The sequence below is a fragment of the Hyla sarda genome, chromosome 6 (genome assembly GCF_029499605.1).
Source record: "Hyla sarda isolate aHylSar1 chromosome 6, aHylSar1.hap1, whole genome shotgun sequence".
Lineage (NCBI taxonomy): Eukaryota > Metazoa > Chordata > Amphibia > Anura > Hylidae > Hyla > Hyla sarda.
This window is the reverse complement of record NC_079194.1, coordinates 200,729,800-200,749,399: the sequence shown is the minus strand read 5'-3', so window position 1 is coordinate 200,749,399 and position 19,600 is coordinate 200,729,800. Positions and strand designations below refer to the sequence as shown.

The window sequence follows — 19,600 nt, the reverse complement described above, 5'->3', positions numbered from 1 at the left end:
CCCCCTCGGCTTATACTCGAGTGAACTCCCCCACCCGCAGTGGTCTTCAACCTGCGGACCTCCAGAGGTTTCAAAACTACAACTCCCAGCAAGCCCGGGCAGCCATCGGCTGTCCGGGCTTGCTGGGAGTTGTAGTTTTGAAACCTCCGGAGGTCCGCAGGTTGAAGACCACTGCGGCCTTCGACATCATCCAGCCCCCTCTCACCCCCCTTTAGTTCTGAGTACTCACCTCCGCTCGGCGCTGGTCCGGTCCTGCAGGGCTGTCCGGAGAGGAGGTGGTCCGGTGGGATAGTGGTTCCGGGCTGCTATCTTCACCGGGGAGGCCTCTTCTAAGCGCTTCGGGCCCGGCCTCAGAATAGTCACGTTGCCTTGACAACGACGCAGAGGTGCGTTCATTGCCAACGTACTTCTGCGTCATTGTCAAGGCAACGCCTCTATTCCGGGCCGGAAGCGCGGAGAAGAGGCGCCCCCGGTGAAGATAGCAGCCCGGAACCACTATCCCACCGGACCACCTCCTCTCCAGACAGCCCTGCAGGACCGGACCAGCGCCGAGCAGAGGTGAGTACTCAGAACTAAAGGGGGTGAGAGGGGGCTGGATGATGTCGAAGGCCGCAGTGGTCTTCAACCTGCAGACCTCCGGAGGTTTCAAAACTACAACTCCCAGCAAGCCCGGACAGCCGATGGCTGCCCGGGCTTGCTGGGAGTTGTAGTTTTGAAACCTCTGGAGGTCCGCAGGTTGAAGACCACTGAGGGCGAATGATGACAAGGGGATGATGAAGGGGGGATGTGTGGGATGATGACAAGGGGATGATGAAGGGGGGATGTGTGGTATGATAAGGGGATGATGAAGGGGGGATGTGTGGGATGATGAAAAGGGGATGATGATGAGGATGTTAATGACGGGTCTGGATGATGACAGGGGGGGATGATGTATTTCCCACCCTAGGCTTATACTCGAGTCAATAACTTTTCCTGGGATTTTGGGTTGAAATTAGGGGTCTCGGCTTATACTCGGGTCGGCTTATACTCGAGTATATACGGTACATGCAGGAAAATGTATAAGTTTAAAATTGACCTCTTAAGACCCCTATAACTTCTATTTTTCCACGTATGGGCCGGTATGAGGGCTCATTTTTTGCGCCATGATCTGAAGTTTTTAGCGGTAGCATTTTTGTATTGATCGGACTTATTTATCGCTTTTTATTAATTTTTTCATGATATAAAAAGTGACCAAAAATACGCTATTTTGTACTTTTGTATTTTTTTTTACGCATATGCCATTGACCATGTGGTTAAATTAATGATATATTTTTATAACTGACATTTCCGCACGCGGCGATACCACATATGTTTAATTTTGTTTTTATTTACACAGCTTTTTAAATGGGAAAAGGGGGGGGGGGTGATTCAAACTTTTATTAGGGAAGGGGTTAAATGATCTTTATTAACTTTTTTTTTTGCAATGTTATAGCTCCCATAGTATAACACTGCACACACTGATCTTTTACATTAAGGCACTAAGCATTCGGCAATCGGACACCAGGAGGCAGGTAAGGGGACCCTCCTCGTGTCCTATAGCTGTTCAGGATGCCGCGATTTCACCGCGGCGATCCCGAACAGCCCCCTGAGCTAACCGGCATTAGTTTAGTTTCACTTTAGACGCGGCGATCAACTTTAAATGCCGCGTCTAAAGGGTTAATATCATTGCTGGGCGCTATTAGCCACGGGTCCCTGCCATTGCTAGGTGCCAGGCCTGACCCGCTAGGACGGGTTGGCACGCCGTGGCCCTGCGTTATAGAACGAGAGCAGACTCATGACATACCGGTACGCCATGGGTCCTTAAGAGGTTAATTAAGCTCACTAGTCTGAATTCCTCTCAAAGGGAGGGGGCGTGGCCTCACTGTGCAGGTATCCACCCCCTCCCTCAGTATGCTGTCTGCTCACATCTCCCCTAGCATTAGCAAAACTACAACTCCCAGCTTGTCCTCACTGACAGTAGCGGGACACAAGCTGACAGTGACAGGATTTTTCCTCCAGCTGTCAGCCCTGTGCTCACAACTGTCAATCAAGAAAGTGTGTCCATGACATAGGTGATGATGCATGGACACAGCAGGACTGGTATGTGTACAAGCAGGCAGGGGGGGGCAGTTGTTTGACTGGCTTTTCAGTATGAAATACTGAACATTTTCTAATGAAAGCAATTGCAAAACCTATTGGTTATACATGCTTTACAACATATCAAAAGTTTTTGTATCTGACAATGCCCATTTAAGTCACTATATAGTGGTAGTATGTAGTCATGGTGTGGCGGTATTATGTTTTCCTTTCATGGTGGTATTATTGGTAATGTTGGTATACTGGGATTTGTTAAGTGAAAGTATGGTGATATTTGTTCCTTTTATACTGGTTTGGTAACAGCATAACTATTATTTAGAAGTATACACTGAACTGTCTTATACCTTTATGTCTTTATTAATGTTGTGTTTGTATACCCTATCAGTGTTGTGAGTGTGTGTATACCCAATCAGAGGGGGAGGACAATGAGGGAGATTTATCAAAAACTGTGCAGAGGAAGAGTGGTGTAGTTGCCCATGGCAACCAATCAGATCATTTCTTTCATTTTTCACAGGTCTCTTTAAAAATGAAAGAAGCAATCTGATTGGTTGCCATGGGCAACTGCACCACTCTTCCTCTGCACAGTTTTTGATAAATCTCCCCCAATTTGTCCTGAATAAAGGTCCCCACTTCTGTGCTATATTGGAAACACATGCCTAAGTCTTTCACTCCTAACAGTCTGAGTCTTAGGCTGGGTTCACACTACGTTTATTTATTTTTTTATCTAAGAGCTGAGGAACGTGCTCTTGAATCACCCAAAGTACAAGAAAAAGTGCAAACGTGTTACACAAAAAAAAAGTGCACAGTGAGACAAAAAGGAAATAAATAAGTGAATGTGTGCAGATATACTGCCCGGACATCTGGCCGGATCTATAAAAATTTTTCTGATCCTAGCCAGAAGGCCGGGAATCAAGAGGTGAGCGTTTATATCATACGAGGACCGGATCCGGCAGAGAAATATGCAAACCGGGCGCTCCCGCTTCCCAGCCAGACCTGGCCCTGCATCTCATTCATTTGTTGAGTGATATAGTGAGTCTGGTCGGCTCATTTTTCTCTGTATCCGGTTTTCTGGCTGGACTGAAAACCGCAGCATACCACGGTTTTCAGTCAGGTCACAAAACCGGATACGGGACAAAAATTAGCCGACTGGACTCACTATCTGACTCTGGTCAGCTCATTAAAGTGAATGAGATGCGGGGCCGGGGCCGGCTGGGAAGCTGGGTAAAATATACTCTGTTAAAATTTAGATTGTAAGAGAAAGTCGCAGGCACCAGTGGCTTTGTTTTACTCATACATAGATTACTCTACCTGATTTCACTTTCCCATTGGTGGAAATGGCAGAGATAGACAATCCTGTGATGCTGGTGACTGTTACAGACATGAGGATTATAACCCAAGTGAGTGCTAAGGAAAGAGTAAGCAATGAATTACTGCATAATATTTCAAATCAAACAAATCTAACTTGGCAGTGAAACATGGTGCTGACCTATGCCAGCCTGAGCCGTTATCCAAGGCAGTCGGAGATAAAGAATTACTCCCCATATATTCAGCATACAGCGGATCTAAAAATATATAAGAAATGTAACATAGTGAAACAGTTTGGGCAAATTTCATTACTTATTTAAGACCAGGCTCAGTGAAAATAAATTTAAGAACTGTGCAAGGGCCAGTTTGATACTGCGGGCCTTTTCCACATGTATAGAACACTTAAAAGGCAGGTGGAGATATAACCTGAAGTTACTGGGTCCCAATGCAAAATCTGTAACAGGGCCTTAGTATCTTCTTACTACATCACCTCTGGGTCAGTGGAGCACAGTTGTAATAAAGAAAATGTGACTTCCATGTAATTTAGCTTTCCTTAAGTCAAACATTAGCATAAATAATTGGTGGCCTCAGAAGAACCCTCTCCCAGAGCTCACACATGTATAATAAATAGTGTTAAATTGTAGTGATGCACTGAATTTTTGGAAAACGAAAATTATTGTATAGTGCCAAAACAGAAAAATGTGGTGAAATGTGCAGAGCTTGCGGTGGGGTAGGGGCAGACAGACAGACTGACTCAATCACCCTCGGCAGAGCTAGAAGTTGCGATTAGTATTTTAATCAGAGCTGGAGAGGGTTCCAAGTTTGGCTTAGTCCTGTTTCCCAACCAGGGTGCCTCCAGCTGTTACAAATCTACAACTCCCAGCATGCCTGGACAGTCTCAGGATGTCCAGGCATGCTGGAAGTTTTAGTTTTGCAACATCACATCTGAAGGCATCCTGGTTGGGAAACACTTGGTTTAGCTAAGATTAGACTGCTTGAAGGACCTTTGATGATGACAGATTCGGTGGGATGAGTTGTGATGTGACACTGGCTTCCATGATGATGACGTGGGGTAGGTGGGGGCTGAAATATTCAAAAAGACGGGACAATAATGTATAAAGTCGTGTATGTACTGTGGCTTTGCAGCTGGTTCAGAACTACAACTCCAAGAATGTCCTGACAACTAAAAGCTGTGCTTTACATGCACTTTATTGTGTTACTATCCCCTTATGCATTGCTGGTAGTTGTCATTGATTGTTGGGAGTTGTACTGCTTCACCAGATAAAAAGCTACGGGTTGCAGATCACTGCTCTATAGCAAAATCTGATGGATGTTGTAGTTTGGGGTCTGTTTACAGCCAAGAACTTACTAAATTCTCAGTTTCAGACCAAAATGTTTATTTGTGGGCATAACTAAACATTATTATCCAAAAAAAATAAAAAAAATAGAAGTGGGCAGGACAATAATTTTCATTTCGGCACCACCATTGAATTACTGTATAAAAAAGTTTATTGGGAGGATATTTACAGTATGTGTGCTGCCTACAAACTCAGAAAAAGTAAAATTACAGGTAAGACAAATTTTAAAGATAGAATGGCAAGGTACAATGTACAATCTTGAGGACACTGGTGTGACAGGCTGAACTTTTAGAAGCCTCCATGTTGAACCCACAGTATATCACATATTAATAGTGCAAAGAAGGAGATTGCATGATCTCTCTGCCAGTTGAATAGAAGCTGAGCAGTAGACTATTAATTGGAAAAAGAGAGAAGATTATTTTGCTGCAATAATTCAGGAGATAGTAGCTGTACTTGTTCCTCAATCAAATATTACTTTAGTTAATCATTCATCAGAGTAAAAAAAAAAAATTTAAACCTGAAAATAATCTTCTAATATTTTTCACGGTAGAAACTTTGGGTTCTGAGAAGATGAAAGTCCTAGAACAGCATCGTCCAGCAAATGCTTAGGTAAGGATGCTCATATGAAGTCTCCCGGCTTTCTTCTGGATGACCAAAAAAATTTACCTAAATTGGAGCTGCTAATGTTTCTTAAAACAAGGGAATCTAAGTGATTCTTAGTCTCTCCTGGCTGAGAAGAACTGCTTATATGTTGGTTTGAGATCAGCTAGATGTCTCCCAGCTCCCAGAATGATTGGCTCCCGCTTATGCTGGGTCAGGATCCATAATTCTGCTGGTCTTCCAGATATAGATATAGCAATTTTAATCCAACATGTACAGACAACCCAGTTGATGCCAACTGACATCTTACACATTACATGGAGACTGCCAATGTCAAGCCAGCTGTACCATTGCCAAGTCTGAAACATCTGCATGTACCCCAACCTCGAGCAAAGATGTCTGTAGTGATCACCACTTGGTTCTAGGAAATAACACTTCTTCTCTGTAGGGTTGTTCTTCTTTAGTCAACACAAAGGCCAGCTCAGTTATATTGCAGCCGAAAACTAGAAAAGATTCTGGTACCAACATCTGAGAATTTATTTGTAGAGATTTCTGAAGTAGCTCATTGCCTCGGACACCACATCTGGGGCTGAGGCCCTTCATGGTAAAATGAATAGACACTATCTATGGTTTTTACTGAGTGACCTGCCAGCAGATGGTGGTGATTGTTCTGATTAAAAAAAAAAAGAAGAATATTAAATGAACCCATAAAATCTTTTCTGTTAAAGGATAATCTCTGCTATAAACAACAGGTGCAGTACCATATGAACAATCTGGAGACACAGATGCAATGACCCCCCGCGATTTCCCAAAGGGGGCCCCACATTGCCGCTCTATGTGAGTGGCTAATGCGTATAGCATTGGATAGGGGATAAGTTGTCTTTTGCTGCAGATGTCTTAACTGCCTAAGGTAATACATTACCAATGTGGATAAAACTACTTCAGTCTCATGTCTATACAGGGAGAAGTCATGTGATCACCAGTCTGACACAAAGGAAGTGCTTAATGTGTTAAAAGGAAGTAATGTCCTGGGTCAGCTGACTTCCTGTGAACTACAGGATGACATCATCACCTACTAAATCGCACCTGCTAACTCAAAGATCTCTCCCAGCTTTAGGGGTTGTGCAACGAAAAGTAACTTATCCACTATCTACAGCAGTGTTTTTGAAGCACAGTCCTCAAGTCCCCCCAACAGGTCATGTTTTCAGGATTTCCTCAGTCTTTCACAGGTGATATAATTAAGGTCAGTGTATTGGGCATGACCACAGATATATCACCTGGGAAAGAGCAAGAAAATCCTGAAAACATGACCCGTTGGGGATACTTGAGGACCGTGCTTGAGAAACACTGATCTACAGGGGGGAAAAGTGTCTGATCGCAGGGGTTCAACCGCTGGGACCCCCACGATTTCCTGAATGGGACCCGAGTATGTGCTGGGGACAACACACGCTCCATTCATTCTCTATGGGAGTGCTGAAGAGAGTGCTGCACAACGCCTTTAACTGTATGCTGTAGCTCTCTCTGTTGGATCAGGATAGTAATACACCACTCATGAGTTCTCAACATTGGGCTCTGACTGCATTTTTTTCTGTTTTGGCCATGATTTTTCCAAATATCCCAAAAATGAAATGAAATTGATGAGGAAACAGCCAAAATGCAGTAAAAATGTATTAAAGGAGTACTACACCCAAAGTTAACTAAAGTAGCTGATCACAGGGAGTCCGACCGCTAAGACTGAGCTCTAAGTGAAGAACGCATGTGGTAGACAGCACAAGCTCCATTGATTTGTATGGGAGCTCTGAAGAGACCCGAGTCAAGCACTCGGATATCATCAGTGCTCCTATAGAAATCAATCAAATCGCTCCTGAGCAAGACATGGTCCCATTCCAGAGATAGAGCGGGTGGAGGGGGTTCCCAGCGGTCAGACCCCTCATGATCAGCTACTTATCCCCTATTCTGTGGATAGGGGATAAGTTAATTTTGGCTGCAGTACCTCTTTAACACAGTCTGAAGACTTCAAATCTTCACAAAACAAATAGGTCAAATCACTTTTGTATAAGATGAGGCATCAGTACTGCACATAATGTGAAATGACTTTAATTCCTTAAGGACGCAGGGTTTTTCCATTTTTGCATTTTTATTTTTTCCTCATCACCTTCTAAAAATCATAACGCTTTAAATTTTGCACCTAAAATTCCATATGATGGCTTGTTTTTTTGCACCACCAATTCTACTTTGCAGTGACATTAGTCATTTTACAAAAATATTCACGGCGAAGCAGAAAAAAAATTCATTGTGCGACAAAATTGAAGAAAAAATGCCATTTTGTAAATGTTGGGGGCTTCCATTTCTATGCAGTGCATTTTTTGGTAAAAATGACAACTTATCTTTATTCTGTAGGTCCATATGGTTAAAATAATACCCTACTTATATAGGTTTGATTTTGTAGTACTTAAAAAAAAAAAATAATCATAACTACATGCAGGAAAATGTATACCTTTAAAATTGTCATCTTCTGACCCCTATAACTTTTTTATTTTTCCGCATATGGGCCGGTATGAGAACTCATTTTGTGTGCCGTGATCTGAAGTTTTTATCGGTACTATTTTTATATTGGTCGGACTTTTTGATTGCTTTTTATTCATTTTTTCATCATATAAAAAGTGACCAAAAATACACTATTTTGGAATTTTTTTGTGCATACGCCATTGACCGTGCGGGTTAATTAATGATATATTTTTATAGTTTGGGCATTTCCGCACGCGGCGATACCACATATGTTTATTTACACAGTTTTTTTTTTTTTTTTTTTTATTATTAGGGAAGGTGTTAAATCATCTTTATTAACTTTTTTTTTTTTGCAATGTTTTAGTCCTCCTGGTGGCTATTTCACTGCACATACCGATCTCATACACAGATCACCGCCATGCATTAACATGGCAAAGATCAGTGTAATCGGCGGTCGATTGCTCAAGCCTGGATTTCAATTGCCGATCGGACGTGACGGATGCAGGTGAAGGGACCTCCGCTCGCATTCTAGCTGATCGGGACATTGCGATTTCACTGCGATCAGCCCGACTGAGCTGCCGGGAAGCTTTAACATTCATTTTAGACGCGGCGATCAACTTTGACTGCCGCGTCTAAAGGGTAAATAGCTTGCGGCACAACGGTGCCGCCCGTTATTAGCCCAGGTCCCGGCGGCTAATGACAGCTTTATAGCGGGACCGAGCGCAAGGCGCACAGGTACGCCCTACGTACCTAAGAGGTTAAAGGGGTTCTCCAATGGAAAACAATTTTTTTCAAATCAACTAGTGTCAGAAAGTTAAACAGATTTGTAAATTACTTCTATTTAAAAAATTAATCCTTCCAGTACTTATTAGCTGCTGAATACAGAGGAAATTCTTTTCTTTTTGGAACACAGTGCTCTCTGCTGACATCACAAGCACAGTGCTCTCTACTGACATCTCTGTCCATTTTAGGAACTGTCCAGAGCAGTATAGGTTTTCTATGGGGATTTTCTCCTACTCTGGACAGTGAGGAAATTTAAATGAAAACCACAATTGTGCAAATTTTTTAGGCTTTCGTTTTCACGCTGTACACTTTACGGTAAAAATGACGTTTTCTTTATTCTGTGGGTCAATACGATTAAAATCATACCCATCTTTACATACTTTTTCTATTATTGTACTGATTTTAAAAAAATATGTAAAAATCGCCCTATTTTGACCACCTATAACTTTTTCATTTTTCCATGCACGCAGCTGTATGAGGGTTAATTTTTTGTGTCATGATCTGTACTTTTTAGCGATACCACATTTGCATATAAGAAACTTTTAAATAACTCTTCATAACAAATTTTTGGAATAAAATGTGACAAAAAAAGCAGCAATTTTGGACAATTTTTTTTTTTTGACGTTTACGCCGTTCACTGTATGGGATCATTACCATTATATTTTGATAGTTTGGACATTTATGCATGCGGCGATACCAAATATGTTTATTATTTTATTTTTTATTTAGGGGGGTTAAATGTAAAAAAGGGACCATTTACATTTTTATTGGAGGAGGGAATTTGTCAAAAAAAAATTTAAAGCGCCCGCGGCCCACTGGCCTTCTGCACTTGCAGGGGGAGGTGACAGCTTTCGTTCTCCAAACAGAAGTCCTGCGCCCGCGGCTCACAACTCATTCATTTCCAGTGCCGCGGTTCAGAGGAGGAGAAGGAGAGCAGAGCCTGCAGGTAACATGATTAGTCCCCCCAGTATAGGGAAAAATTCATAACCTACAGAAAAAACACACCGGTATTCGGTATGAACCGGTATACCGTCCAGCACTAGCAGTATACAAGCAAAAAAATAAATAAAAATAAAACGGAGTGCTTTTTCATAAAATCAGAGGTGCAGGTAAAAAGAAAAGTAGAGCTAGAGCAGGTGAACGCTCTTTTGCTTGTTGAATGAGGACAAAATAAGACACGTGTGAGCCCTTGAAGAGAGGCCATCTATAATCATGCTATTTTGATCTAATATATAATTTATGCATTTGAGAAGAAAAAGAAGAATCCAGCGCTCCAATAGTCAATAAAAGTTTTATACTTTATTGCAAATCAACTAAAAACAGGGAGGTATACACTTCGTAAACAAGACAAAACAGGTGACAAGTTTTTTGAGAAGGTTCCCCTTAGTTATAAATGTCCATAGAATACTAAATACAGAGATGTAGGCTGAAAGGGGTACTCCAATGCTCAGCCTGGAGCTTGTGACATCACGCCCCGCCCCCTCAATGCAAGTCTATGGGAGGGGGCGTGGCGGCTGTCACGCCTCCTCCCATAGACTTGCATTGAGGGGGTGGGGTGTGACATCCTGAGGGGGTGGGGCTATGATGCCACAAGCTCCGACTCCAGTTTGTTCCAAATGCTGAGCAACGGAGTACCCCTTGAAAATCCTCTGCTGCAACACAAACTCTGTAACAATGCCCTTGTCTGCCATGTGTCCTTTATGACATAAGTTTTAGTGTACAACGCATTTGAATCTGTGTGTGCTATATTAAGAGTTATAATAATAAGGAATCTGTGGCCCCAGAGTAGAGTGGGACCTCTACCGCTCTACTCCCTATAGTAAAGGCTATGGCAAATATGGTATATAAAGGAGGTACCGTAGCTAAAAAAAAAAATTGTCATCATTCTTACCATTACGCCTTTTATCCACCCAAATCTGACAGGTTCCCCTGCTGGTTTCTCCACCACGTTCTCAGCGTCCCCATCAGGAGTGTCATTACTGCCTTCATACACTGGAAGCTGCAGATGATCGTGCTGTGGAGACAGAATGTGCAAGTTTAAAGGCACACTTTATGGTAAGAAATACCTATTGCATATATAATACATACAATAAATACACAAGAAAATGACTTTGTAGTACTGAAGAAAAGTTCAATTCTCTGAGCAATAAAACAAAGAGAAGCATTTTCAGGCCATATTGACACATTTTAACACACAGCATTTGTGGGAACAAGAATAGATTAGTGAAATCTTATTTTTACTACTAAGAATGACTTTTCCTGCACACTTTGTTGGCTATGAGTGAAGGAGTCTCATGTATTCATTTCATTACTTGTCTTTCCCACCACACTTTGTAGTTGGTAGCTTGTCCCTAGTGCTTACACATGGACACATCACAATTTTTGACAGCAAAAAGAGGTGTAATAAACAAAGGACAAATACCTACGGTATTTTTTTATTTTTTTTTTTATCTCACCTTTCACTGATACAATGTTCTTCGGGGCCTGAACATACAAAACACCCTATGATAAAATGTTGCCAGCCAGTGTAATGAATGGACCAGATCTGTGATAGTTGATCAATTGCAGTACAACTAAATAAGCTGGGATGCAGATTTTATCCTATTTAAGAGCAAATGCTATTTTCCCATCAAGATGGCAGGCAACATGGACCTTGTTATATGTCAAAGGGATTGTTGGGAGGTAGGGGTATTAGTCGTGTTACAGACTAACAAAGTGTGTTGTTTCTGTTATGAATAAAATACAATTTAGCATGAACATTGAAAAAAATCTTTTAAAGGGTATTGTCAGGTGAAAACTCTCTTATCCCTTATCCACAGGATAGAGGATACGTATCTGATCGTGGGACCGACCACTAGGACCCCCAGTGATCTCCGAAACAAGACCCTTTTTTTTCGTAACTTTTTGTAACCACTCAACATTAACAATACAATAATCTAGTGAAATAAGCTTCTACATAAAGAAGGGTCTATGGCCACCAAAGGAAATATTTTAAGAATAAAAAAAATAACCAGTGGGTGCTAGAAATTACCAAGACCAAAAGGGATTGGGGCCTGTATTGTTGGCTTTGCTGTTTTGCTCTTTTATACCATTACTCTGCAAAGTACCATAAAACAAATAGTTGTAGCACTATTCATAATGTATTTTAGAACTGCAGGTATTCAAGATGGTTACGCAGGTGTGCGTGAGACGCAGTCAGATATATGCCTACCAAATACTAGGTTTACACAGGATGTGCGGGTGCTCTGGGCATTACACCTATCACCACAGATAGATTGTATCCAGATGATGTGGTGCAATAGCCAGATGTCCCCATTTATATTCCACAACATATTCTAAAGCTGAATGCTAGGTTGAATTTAGTGGCTGAGCATGATAACTTATTTATTTACAAGGGTCTCCCCAGCTATATCCTCCAAATCACATAAATAATTTACAGAAAGATGTGTTCAAACTAGATGTTTCATCATCTAAACAATAAATAAATAAATAAATAAAAAAAAAAGAAAAACTATATACCGTATTTTTCGCTGTATAAAACGAACCTTTTCTTCGTCTTATACGGCGAATACACCCCTATCGCGGCGGTTCCTGCGGCCATCAACGGCCAGGACCCGCGGCTAATACAGGACATCACTGATCGCGGTGATGTCCTGTATTAACCCCTTCAGATGCGGCGATCAAAGCTGACCGCTGCGTCTGAAGGGAAAGTGACACTAACCCGGCTGTTCAGTCGGACTGTTCGGGACCGCCCCGCGATTTCACCGCGGTGGTCCCGAATAGCCCGACTGAATAGCCCGGTTAGTGCTTACAGGACAACGGGGGGGACCTTACCTGCCTCCTCGGTGTCTTCTCCGTTCAGGGATCCCCTGTATGGCCCGCGCTCTCTTTCCTCGTCATCACATCGTCGCGTACGTGCGTCGGCGTGCGTAATGACGTGATGGCGGCGACGGAGAGCGAGGATACCCGGCCGGCAGCAGAGACGTTCCGGAGCGACAGGGACACGGCAACAGAGATGGAGCGACATCCAGGGCAGCGGTGACGGGTCCGGAGCGGTGGGGACACGTGAGTATTACCTCCTCCTGCAGTTGTCTTCAATCTGCGGACCTCCAGATGTTGCAAAACTACAACTCCCAGCATGCCCGGACAGCCAACGGCTGTCCGGGCATGCTGGGAGTTGTATTTTTGCAACATCTGGAGGTCCGCAGGTTGAAGACCCCTATTGGGTTCAAAATCTTTATTCTTTTAGATTTTGCCCCTAAAAATTGGGTGCGTCTTATACGCCGGTGCGTCCTATAGGACGAAAAATACGGTACTCTAGATACCATAAGAAAGCTTTTAGGCTAGGGTTACATGTAACATACAAATAATATGACCAAAAATGCGTGCGACTTATCTGCGACTTGCTGTTGCATTTGAAGTGACTATATAAGTGTACAATTTAGTCACAAGCAGTTTAAAAATGTAGCTCTCAGACACTTTGTGTAGCCAAAGATTGTACAGTATAACAGCAAATAAATGTGCACCCCTGACTAGGAATCAGTCCTGGATTGATTTCTGAGGACTATTTGGTAACAGTAACTTCTGTACTACAATGTGACCACATTTATTTTCATTAGCTGCAATGCAGGTAGCACGATACTGCGATCTTTGCCCATGTAATAGGTGTTGCGGCCAACCCTGAACTCTATTCCAGAAAAGTCTCTTCCAATTTATTATCCAAATCCAGCAGATTTATAGTGTCACTATTATTTAACAAAACTTTTGACATATCACAGAAGCATCTAAAAAGTTTTGATTGGTTGGGGTAGAATGTTTATACCACTTCTGATCATTAGAAGGAGCAAGGAGAAGAGCGCGGCTGTGCATCTGTTTTAATTAGGTCTATAGGAACTAATTTATCAAGAGGGGACACAAAAACAAACAAGATAGAAACCAAGATTTAAGTTGTTGGCCTTAAATTCTAAGCATCATGTCTGGAGCAAACCAGGTACTGCTCATCACATGCCCAATCCCCACCATGAAGCATAGTAATGGTTTTCAGCAAATGAGCCAAAAAAAAAAAAATGGTCAGGGTTGAAGAAAAGCTGAATGACAAGACAATGAGCCTAGCACACAACCAAGACAACACAGGAGTGGCTTAGGACAACACTATGAAGGTCCTTGAGTGGCCTTTGATTCTGGAGAGACCTAAAAATGTCTGTTTACCAATGGTACCCATCCAAGCAGGCAGAGCTTGAGAGAATCTGCAAAGAATGTAAGAAAGTGCCCCTATTGGGTACCAACCTTATGGCATCACACCCAAGAAAAAAATCAAGGGTCTAAATATTTATGACTATACAATATTTTAGTTTTTTCTTTTCAATAAATTAGCAAAGATTTCTAACATTCCGTTTTTACTTTCTGTTTATAGGGTATTGGTTGTGGAATCTTAAGTCCACAACATAACAAAAAGCAAAAAAAAGGAAGAAGTGTTTGAATACTTTACAATTTGGCACAAGAGGGCAGAAAGTATTTCCTTTACATTACACAAATACAATGTGCTTGGAAATATTAAAGAACATCAATGAAAACCAGTAGCAGTATGTTACAAGAAATAACTAAATACAATTTTGATGAACACTTAAGATCTAGACATAGTGACATTACATTGAGTCTTTGGCCTTGCAGCTCACCTTTAAGATGGAGTGAAGGTCCTCTAAAGTTGGTCTGTTTTTTTTCACTTCTCCTGGCACTTCAGTATTAGCATAGTGGTCATAGCTTGGGATGGCATCAAGAGTATTATATCCAAATGTCCGCATGTAAAAAGTATTGGAATGGGTAAGATTGTTAGGGTTGAAGGTATCGTAAGTTGATTCTTGCTGTCCATACTGAGATTTGGTATTCTCCTCTGTGCCGATCAATGAGCGGATGGTAAACCGGCCACTGGATGGGGTGCCCTCTGCTGCAGTCTCATCTCTGCTTTCAGCCATTTCATCACCACACTGCTGTTTCAGGGAACTTATTCCATTAAATAAAAATTGTGGGATTTATACTCCAGGGAACCAGTAGGAACCAATCCTGAAAATCACTAACCAGAAAAAGAGACCATCAGATGCTTTGACTCCAAATGTCATAGCCTTAGGCCAACAAAAATAGCTTAGCTAGCTGAGAACACATTGTGATGAAAGAGCCGATAAGAAACCACATAGGAAGGAGTAGGCCAAGCCTTTAAAATGAAACACTGCTTAAACCACACAACTAGTTTCGGTATAATATGTTGTTTTTAAAGGGCTCTTTATCTACATTTTGTAGCTTTAAAAATCTGATAATCCACATTGATGCAAGTTCTATCGATTTATACTGTAAATCAAAATCTAAAATGTAATTTGCTCCATTTTACCCCTTGTGTTTTTTTCCTTGAAACTGTTCTTTTTATATAACTGCCCTAATCTTATCTATATCTATTGCCATTTTAGCCTGCAGTGAGACAGACTAGTGCTCTGAGAAGTTCACAAAAATGTCTGTAGCCATGATCATCATCAGGAGTATGTACTGAAGATAGGGTGAATGCAATAACAAAGATAAAAACAGATTCCTCATTTCTGGTTCTGAGTAATGGAATTACAAATTAAGGAGTGCCTGTCATGAGAAAAAAACTTTTTATATGTTGCACAGTAAGGCATTCCTAACAAGTTCCAAAATGCATTTTATTTCAATGTATATTACCATGTGTATTTTCACTTTGGAAAACCCATCACTAGGGGTCTCCCTACATGAACCGGCCGCTAGTCTGTTATAGATTTCAGACTCATGCTGGCCTGGCATGAGTCCGAGATCACAGATTGCAGCCAGGACACGTGTAAATCTTACCAAGTAAAACTTACCACGTTTTTGAATGTGTCTCCCATTAAACCAATTACCCAGATAACTAAAAGAAAAAAAAGCAGTGCCATCACACCTTTTCTGACAGCAGTTCCAGCTGTCAGAAAAGACCACTAAACACCTATGTTTTTATGTCCCTCACACAGGTCACCTGACCAACCCAGGGGCAACCCTACACCCGTTGCTGGGCACAGAGTGAGAGATTTAACAAAAACTGTGCAGAGAAAGAAGTTGCCCATAGCAACCAATCAGATTGCTTCTTTCATTTTTAAAGAGACATATGAAAAATGAAAGCAGCATCTGATTGGTTGCCATCGGTAACTGCACCACTCTACATAGGTTTTGATAAATCTTACCCAAAGTGTTAAATTTGCCCTGCGACATGTCCATGCCTGTCAATCAATGATGGCCAAAAGTGAAGACCTTCTTCCAAAAAGCGGAAAAAGGGGTTCACGAACCCCTTATACAACCAGCACACAGGGGAGATCAAAACCTGTGCAGAGGAAATGTTGACCAGTTGCCCATAGACCAATCACATTTCTTATTTTATTTTTCAGATGTCTTATCAACAATAAAAGCAACAATCTGATTGGTTGTGATGGGCAACTGGTCAACTTTTCCTCTGCACAGGTTTTGATAAATCTTCCCCACAGTGTCTGCACTCACAGGGTTTTTGGCCAGTATGAGAGTTTTTTCTTCTTGAGCAGTGATTTCCAAAGTGGACAATATTGCCTTCTGGGGTAGTATAATCAAATGTAATATAGGGCATTGAATACAAAATAAGGGGAATTAGGATGTGACCGCTGTGAAGAGGATATGCATATTCAGAGATGGACAGGCATATAGCAGCAGAGGGGACAGAGGCAGAAAAGCATGAAAATCAGTTTCCCACCTTCATTGTGCAAAAGGAGCATATTTGAATATTAGCAACAGAGGCTCTAGGTCTATCAGAGGATCAGAGTGAGTAATACATCATTTTACTCAGGTTCACCCGCACTGTAACACTGTGTATTGGGTATAGTGCAGGTGAACCGGCTATCAGTTTCCCATTAACAAGCAAGTGTTGGCAGGTGAATGTGTTGTGCATTGTCGGGAAGTCCAGCATATATCGGCAAGAATATGTGCATGTACGGAATGTAAGGAATTTTACAACATGACATGTTAACTATTAATAGGTGACATGTATGAAATATAATTTAGATGCCTGCTTCTTATAATCCGCAGTCAGGGTGATCCAGCAGTGCCAGACCTCCCTGACCCCCAATAGGGCAAAGGCTAATATAGCCCTCTGCCCCATCACTAAAAGAACCAGACAGCAATTCACCACCACATCAAATCATATCAAAATATAAAATGCACAACATATAATATTTTATATTTTTTGTTGCATTTTTCTTAATTTGTGGTCATTTTTTTCACTGGCTTTTTGTTTTCGAAACGCAGCATGCTCGAAAAACACAATAAAAAAAAGTCCAATACAATACTTGAAAACCATGGGTTTTATACAAACTATAAAGCCAGAAAAACTGTGCTAGGGTACACTTGAAAGTTTGCCTGTGGTTCTTTACACTGCAGTTTACCCCATTCATGTTAAAAAAAATTAAAAAAAAAAAAAAAAAAAAAAACAGCCTGGCCAACTACTGCACAGTATTGTGAGACAACTACAATGTCCTATTCAGACTGATCCACTGCAGTACATTTCTACAGTGACAATGTATAGACCACCATTCAAATGTTCACAAGTTAAAGTCTCTACCTAGTAAGAGTCACACTTTTCTCAGTATTTATTATCAGAATGCACTGTACTCCGCATTCATCATCAGAGCTATTCCAACTCACATATGACCGGTAAATTCACACTTTATACTAAATACCTATGTTATCCTCTTACCTTTGATAAAAGTAGTTCTCTTTATTCATAATCCTTTATAGATATATTAGAAGTAGACTGTTGATAAAATGGTGCCTGAATAGGTTGCGACTGATAACTCCCCCTTGTCGTCAGAAATACCAACGAGTATTGCATAGAATTCCGTTTTATTTGTACATTTCCATGACTTTTTTAATCCTAACACAATACATGCTTGTATTAACCAAAGCATATATTATTAGAAGAGAAAACGACAGTCCTGGTTCCTATAATTCCACAGCATTTAGATGAACTGCTCTTTGTCTCTTTTCATCTGAGTCATTTTCTTTTTTGGTTCATTGCTCTATAATTAACAGGTACATAGAAAAATGGCTCTATATAAAGAATTCTAATAGTGGAGAATATCTGTATATTACGGAACAGTAGCAATTCTGTGCATACAGCTCTGAGTGCATGGGGCCTAAAGAGAACTAAACCTGCTTATTTCTCAGTATCCAGGACCAGTAGTGCTGGTTGCGCACATGAATCTTGGACAGTGCTGAATGGAATCCATTACCACAATAAAAAAAAAATTTAATACATTTTTTTTTTTATTTCAAGGGGTTACGCAACAAAAAGCAAACTTTCCCCTATCCAAAAGGGACCCCCGCGATCTCCTGAACGGACCCCAGGTCTCTCAGAGAAGTGCATGCCAGGGACAGCACACGTTCCATTCATTCTCTATGGAAGCGTCGAAGAGACCTGAGTGCTATACTTGAGCATCTCTGGTGCTCCCATAAAAATGAGTAGAGTGCCTGCCGTTCCCAGCACACACTCCTCTGAGAGACCTGGGGCCCATTCAGGGGGTCCCAGCAGTCAGTACCCTCGCGATCAGACACTTATCCCTTATCCTGTGGATAGGGGATAAGTTATTTTTCCCTGCACAACCCCTTTAAAGGGGTACTCCAGTGGTAATTTTTTTGACTATATGGCATCTTCTTTGTAAGTTTAATTTTTTTGCAATATACATGTGTGTTATGTTTTGGCAGCATGTGTGTGTTTTTCTTACCTGTTTGTTGGGCAGGAGGTTTTGTAGTTCAGGGGGTTTTCTTTTACTGTTGTCCACAGTTCTGAGTCTGTTGTGGACAAGATGTCACAGCTTTTTTTCCCCCTCTGTCTGCATGAGAGGAATAAGCCACGCCCCCTCATCTCATCCAGCTGAGTACACAGCTCCTCCCCTCCCCCTGCTCTGTATTCTAAGGACGCAGGTCTGCACAGGAGAAGAAACACTGAGAAGATAAGTGTTATCTGAAGGGGAGGATGAGAAGGTGCAAGGGCTGGGGATGTATGGACTGCAGGGGAATAAATCTCATACTGGGAATGATCTCTATATGTGAAGGGGGAGGGGGGGGACTCCTGAATGACATGCTGGGAGTTGTAGTCTCTGTTGTTGTGTGTGTTTGTGTGTATGCTAGTGTTTACAAACCAGCGTGCCTCCAGCTGTTGCAAAACTACAACTCCCAGCATGCCCTGACAGACATGCTGGGAGTTGTAGATTTGCAACAGCTGGAGGCACACTGGTTGGGAAACACTGTTCTAGCCTATTCAGCATACACATCATGTTACACCAGTGTTTCCCAACCAGTGTGCCTCCAGCTGTTGCAAAACTACAACTCCTAGCATGCCCAAAGGCTGTCAGGGCATGCTGGGAGTTGTAGTTTTGCAACACCTGGAGGCCCCCTGGTTGGGATACACTGGTGTATGCCCTATAGAGGTGTGATGAACTACAACCCCCAGGAGACTACAGAGGCAGCATGCTGGTGTTATACCACAGACTGAAGACTCCTGAATGACACATGCTGAGAGTTGTAGTCCCTTTTGTGTGTGTATGCCAGTGTATCCCAACCAGGGCTGATCATATTAGTGTGCTGTGTATAAGGGGGCCGACCCGGGAAAATAGTAGGATGGGTAAAGGGCGGAACAAACAAACAAAAAAAAAGGAGCTGCCCCAAACCAGCAAGGCATGTGGCATGCTGGGATTTGTAGTTTTCAGCACAGCAAGAAACAGGAAATAGAAGCAAAGATAGGAAAACAAAGTGGGGGATAAAAAGACAACAAAGAACGGAAATAGAGTAGGCTAAACAACAAGAATAGAAATGAAACAAAACAAATAGGGTAAGTCACAAACGGAAAAACACGTTGACCATCGGAGTACCCC

General features: G+C 41.8%; 1 protein-coding gene and 1 long non-coding RNA gene across 3 annotated transcripts in view; one reads left to right on the top strand and one right to left on the bottom strand.

Moving 5' to 3' along the window:
* SLC12A3 (solute carrier family 12 member 3) overlaps positions 1-17,523 on the bottom strand; it is a 77,554-nt gene extending 60,031 nt beyond the window's left edge. The window contains exons 1-5 of the mRNA XM_056526193.1: positions 17,425-17,523; positions 14,345-14,739; positions 10,561-10,683; positions 3,602-3,677; positions 3,424-3,519 (exon numbers count right to left, since the gene is read on the bottom strand). Coding sequence (XP_056382168.1) covers positions 3,424-3,519; positions 3,602-3,677; positions 10,561-10,683; positions 14,345-14,641 — 592 coding nt within the window. The 5' untranslated portion in view covers positions 14,642-14,739; positions 17,425-17,523. The remainder of the gene's footprint in view (positions 1-3,423; positions 3,520-3,601; positions 3,678-10,560; positions 10,684-14,344; positions 14,740-17,424) is intronic.
* LOC130276608 (uncharacterized) lies at positions 1,976-12,349 on the top strand. Of its 2 annotated transcripts, none has more exons than XR_008845187.1 (4): positions 1,976-2,118; positions 5,329-5,387; positions 10,593-10,724; positions 11,489-12,349. It is a non-coding gene; the product is annotated as an uncharacterized LOC130276608 (long non-coding RNA). The 2 variants fall into 2 exon arrangements; XR_008845188.1 differs by lacking the exon at positions 1,976-2,118 and adding an exon at positions 2,939-3,031.
* Positions 17,524-19,600: the final 2,077 nt, after the last annotated feature.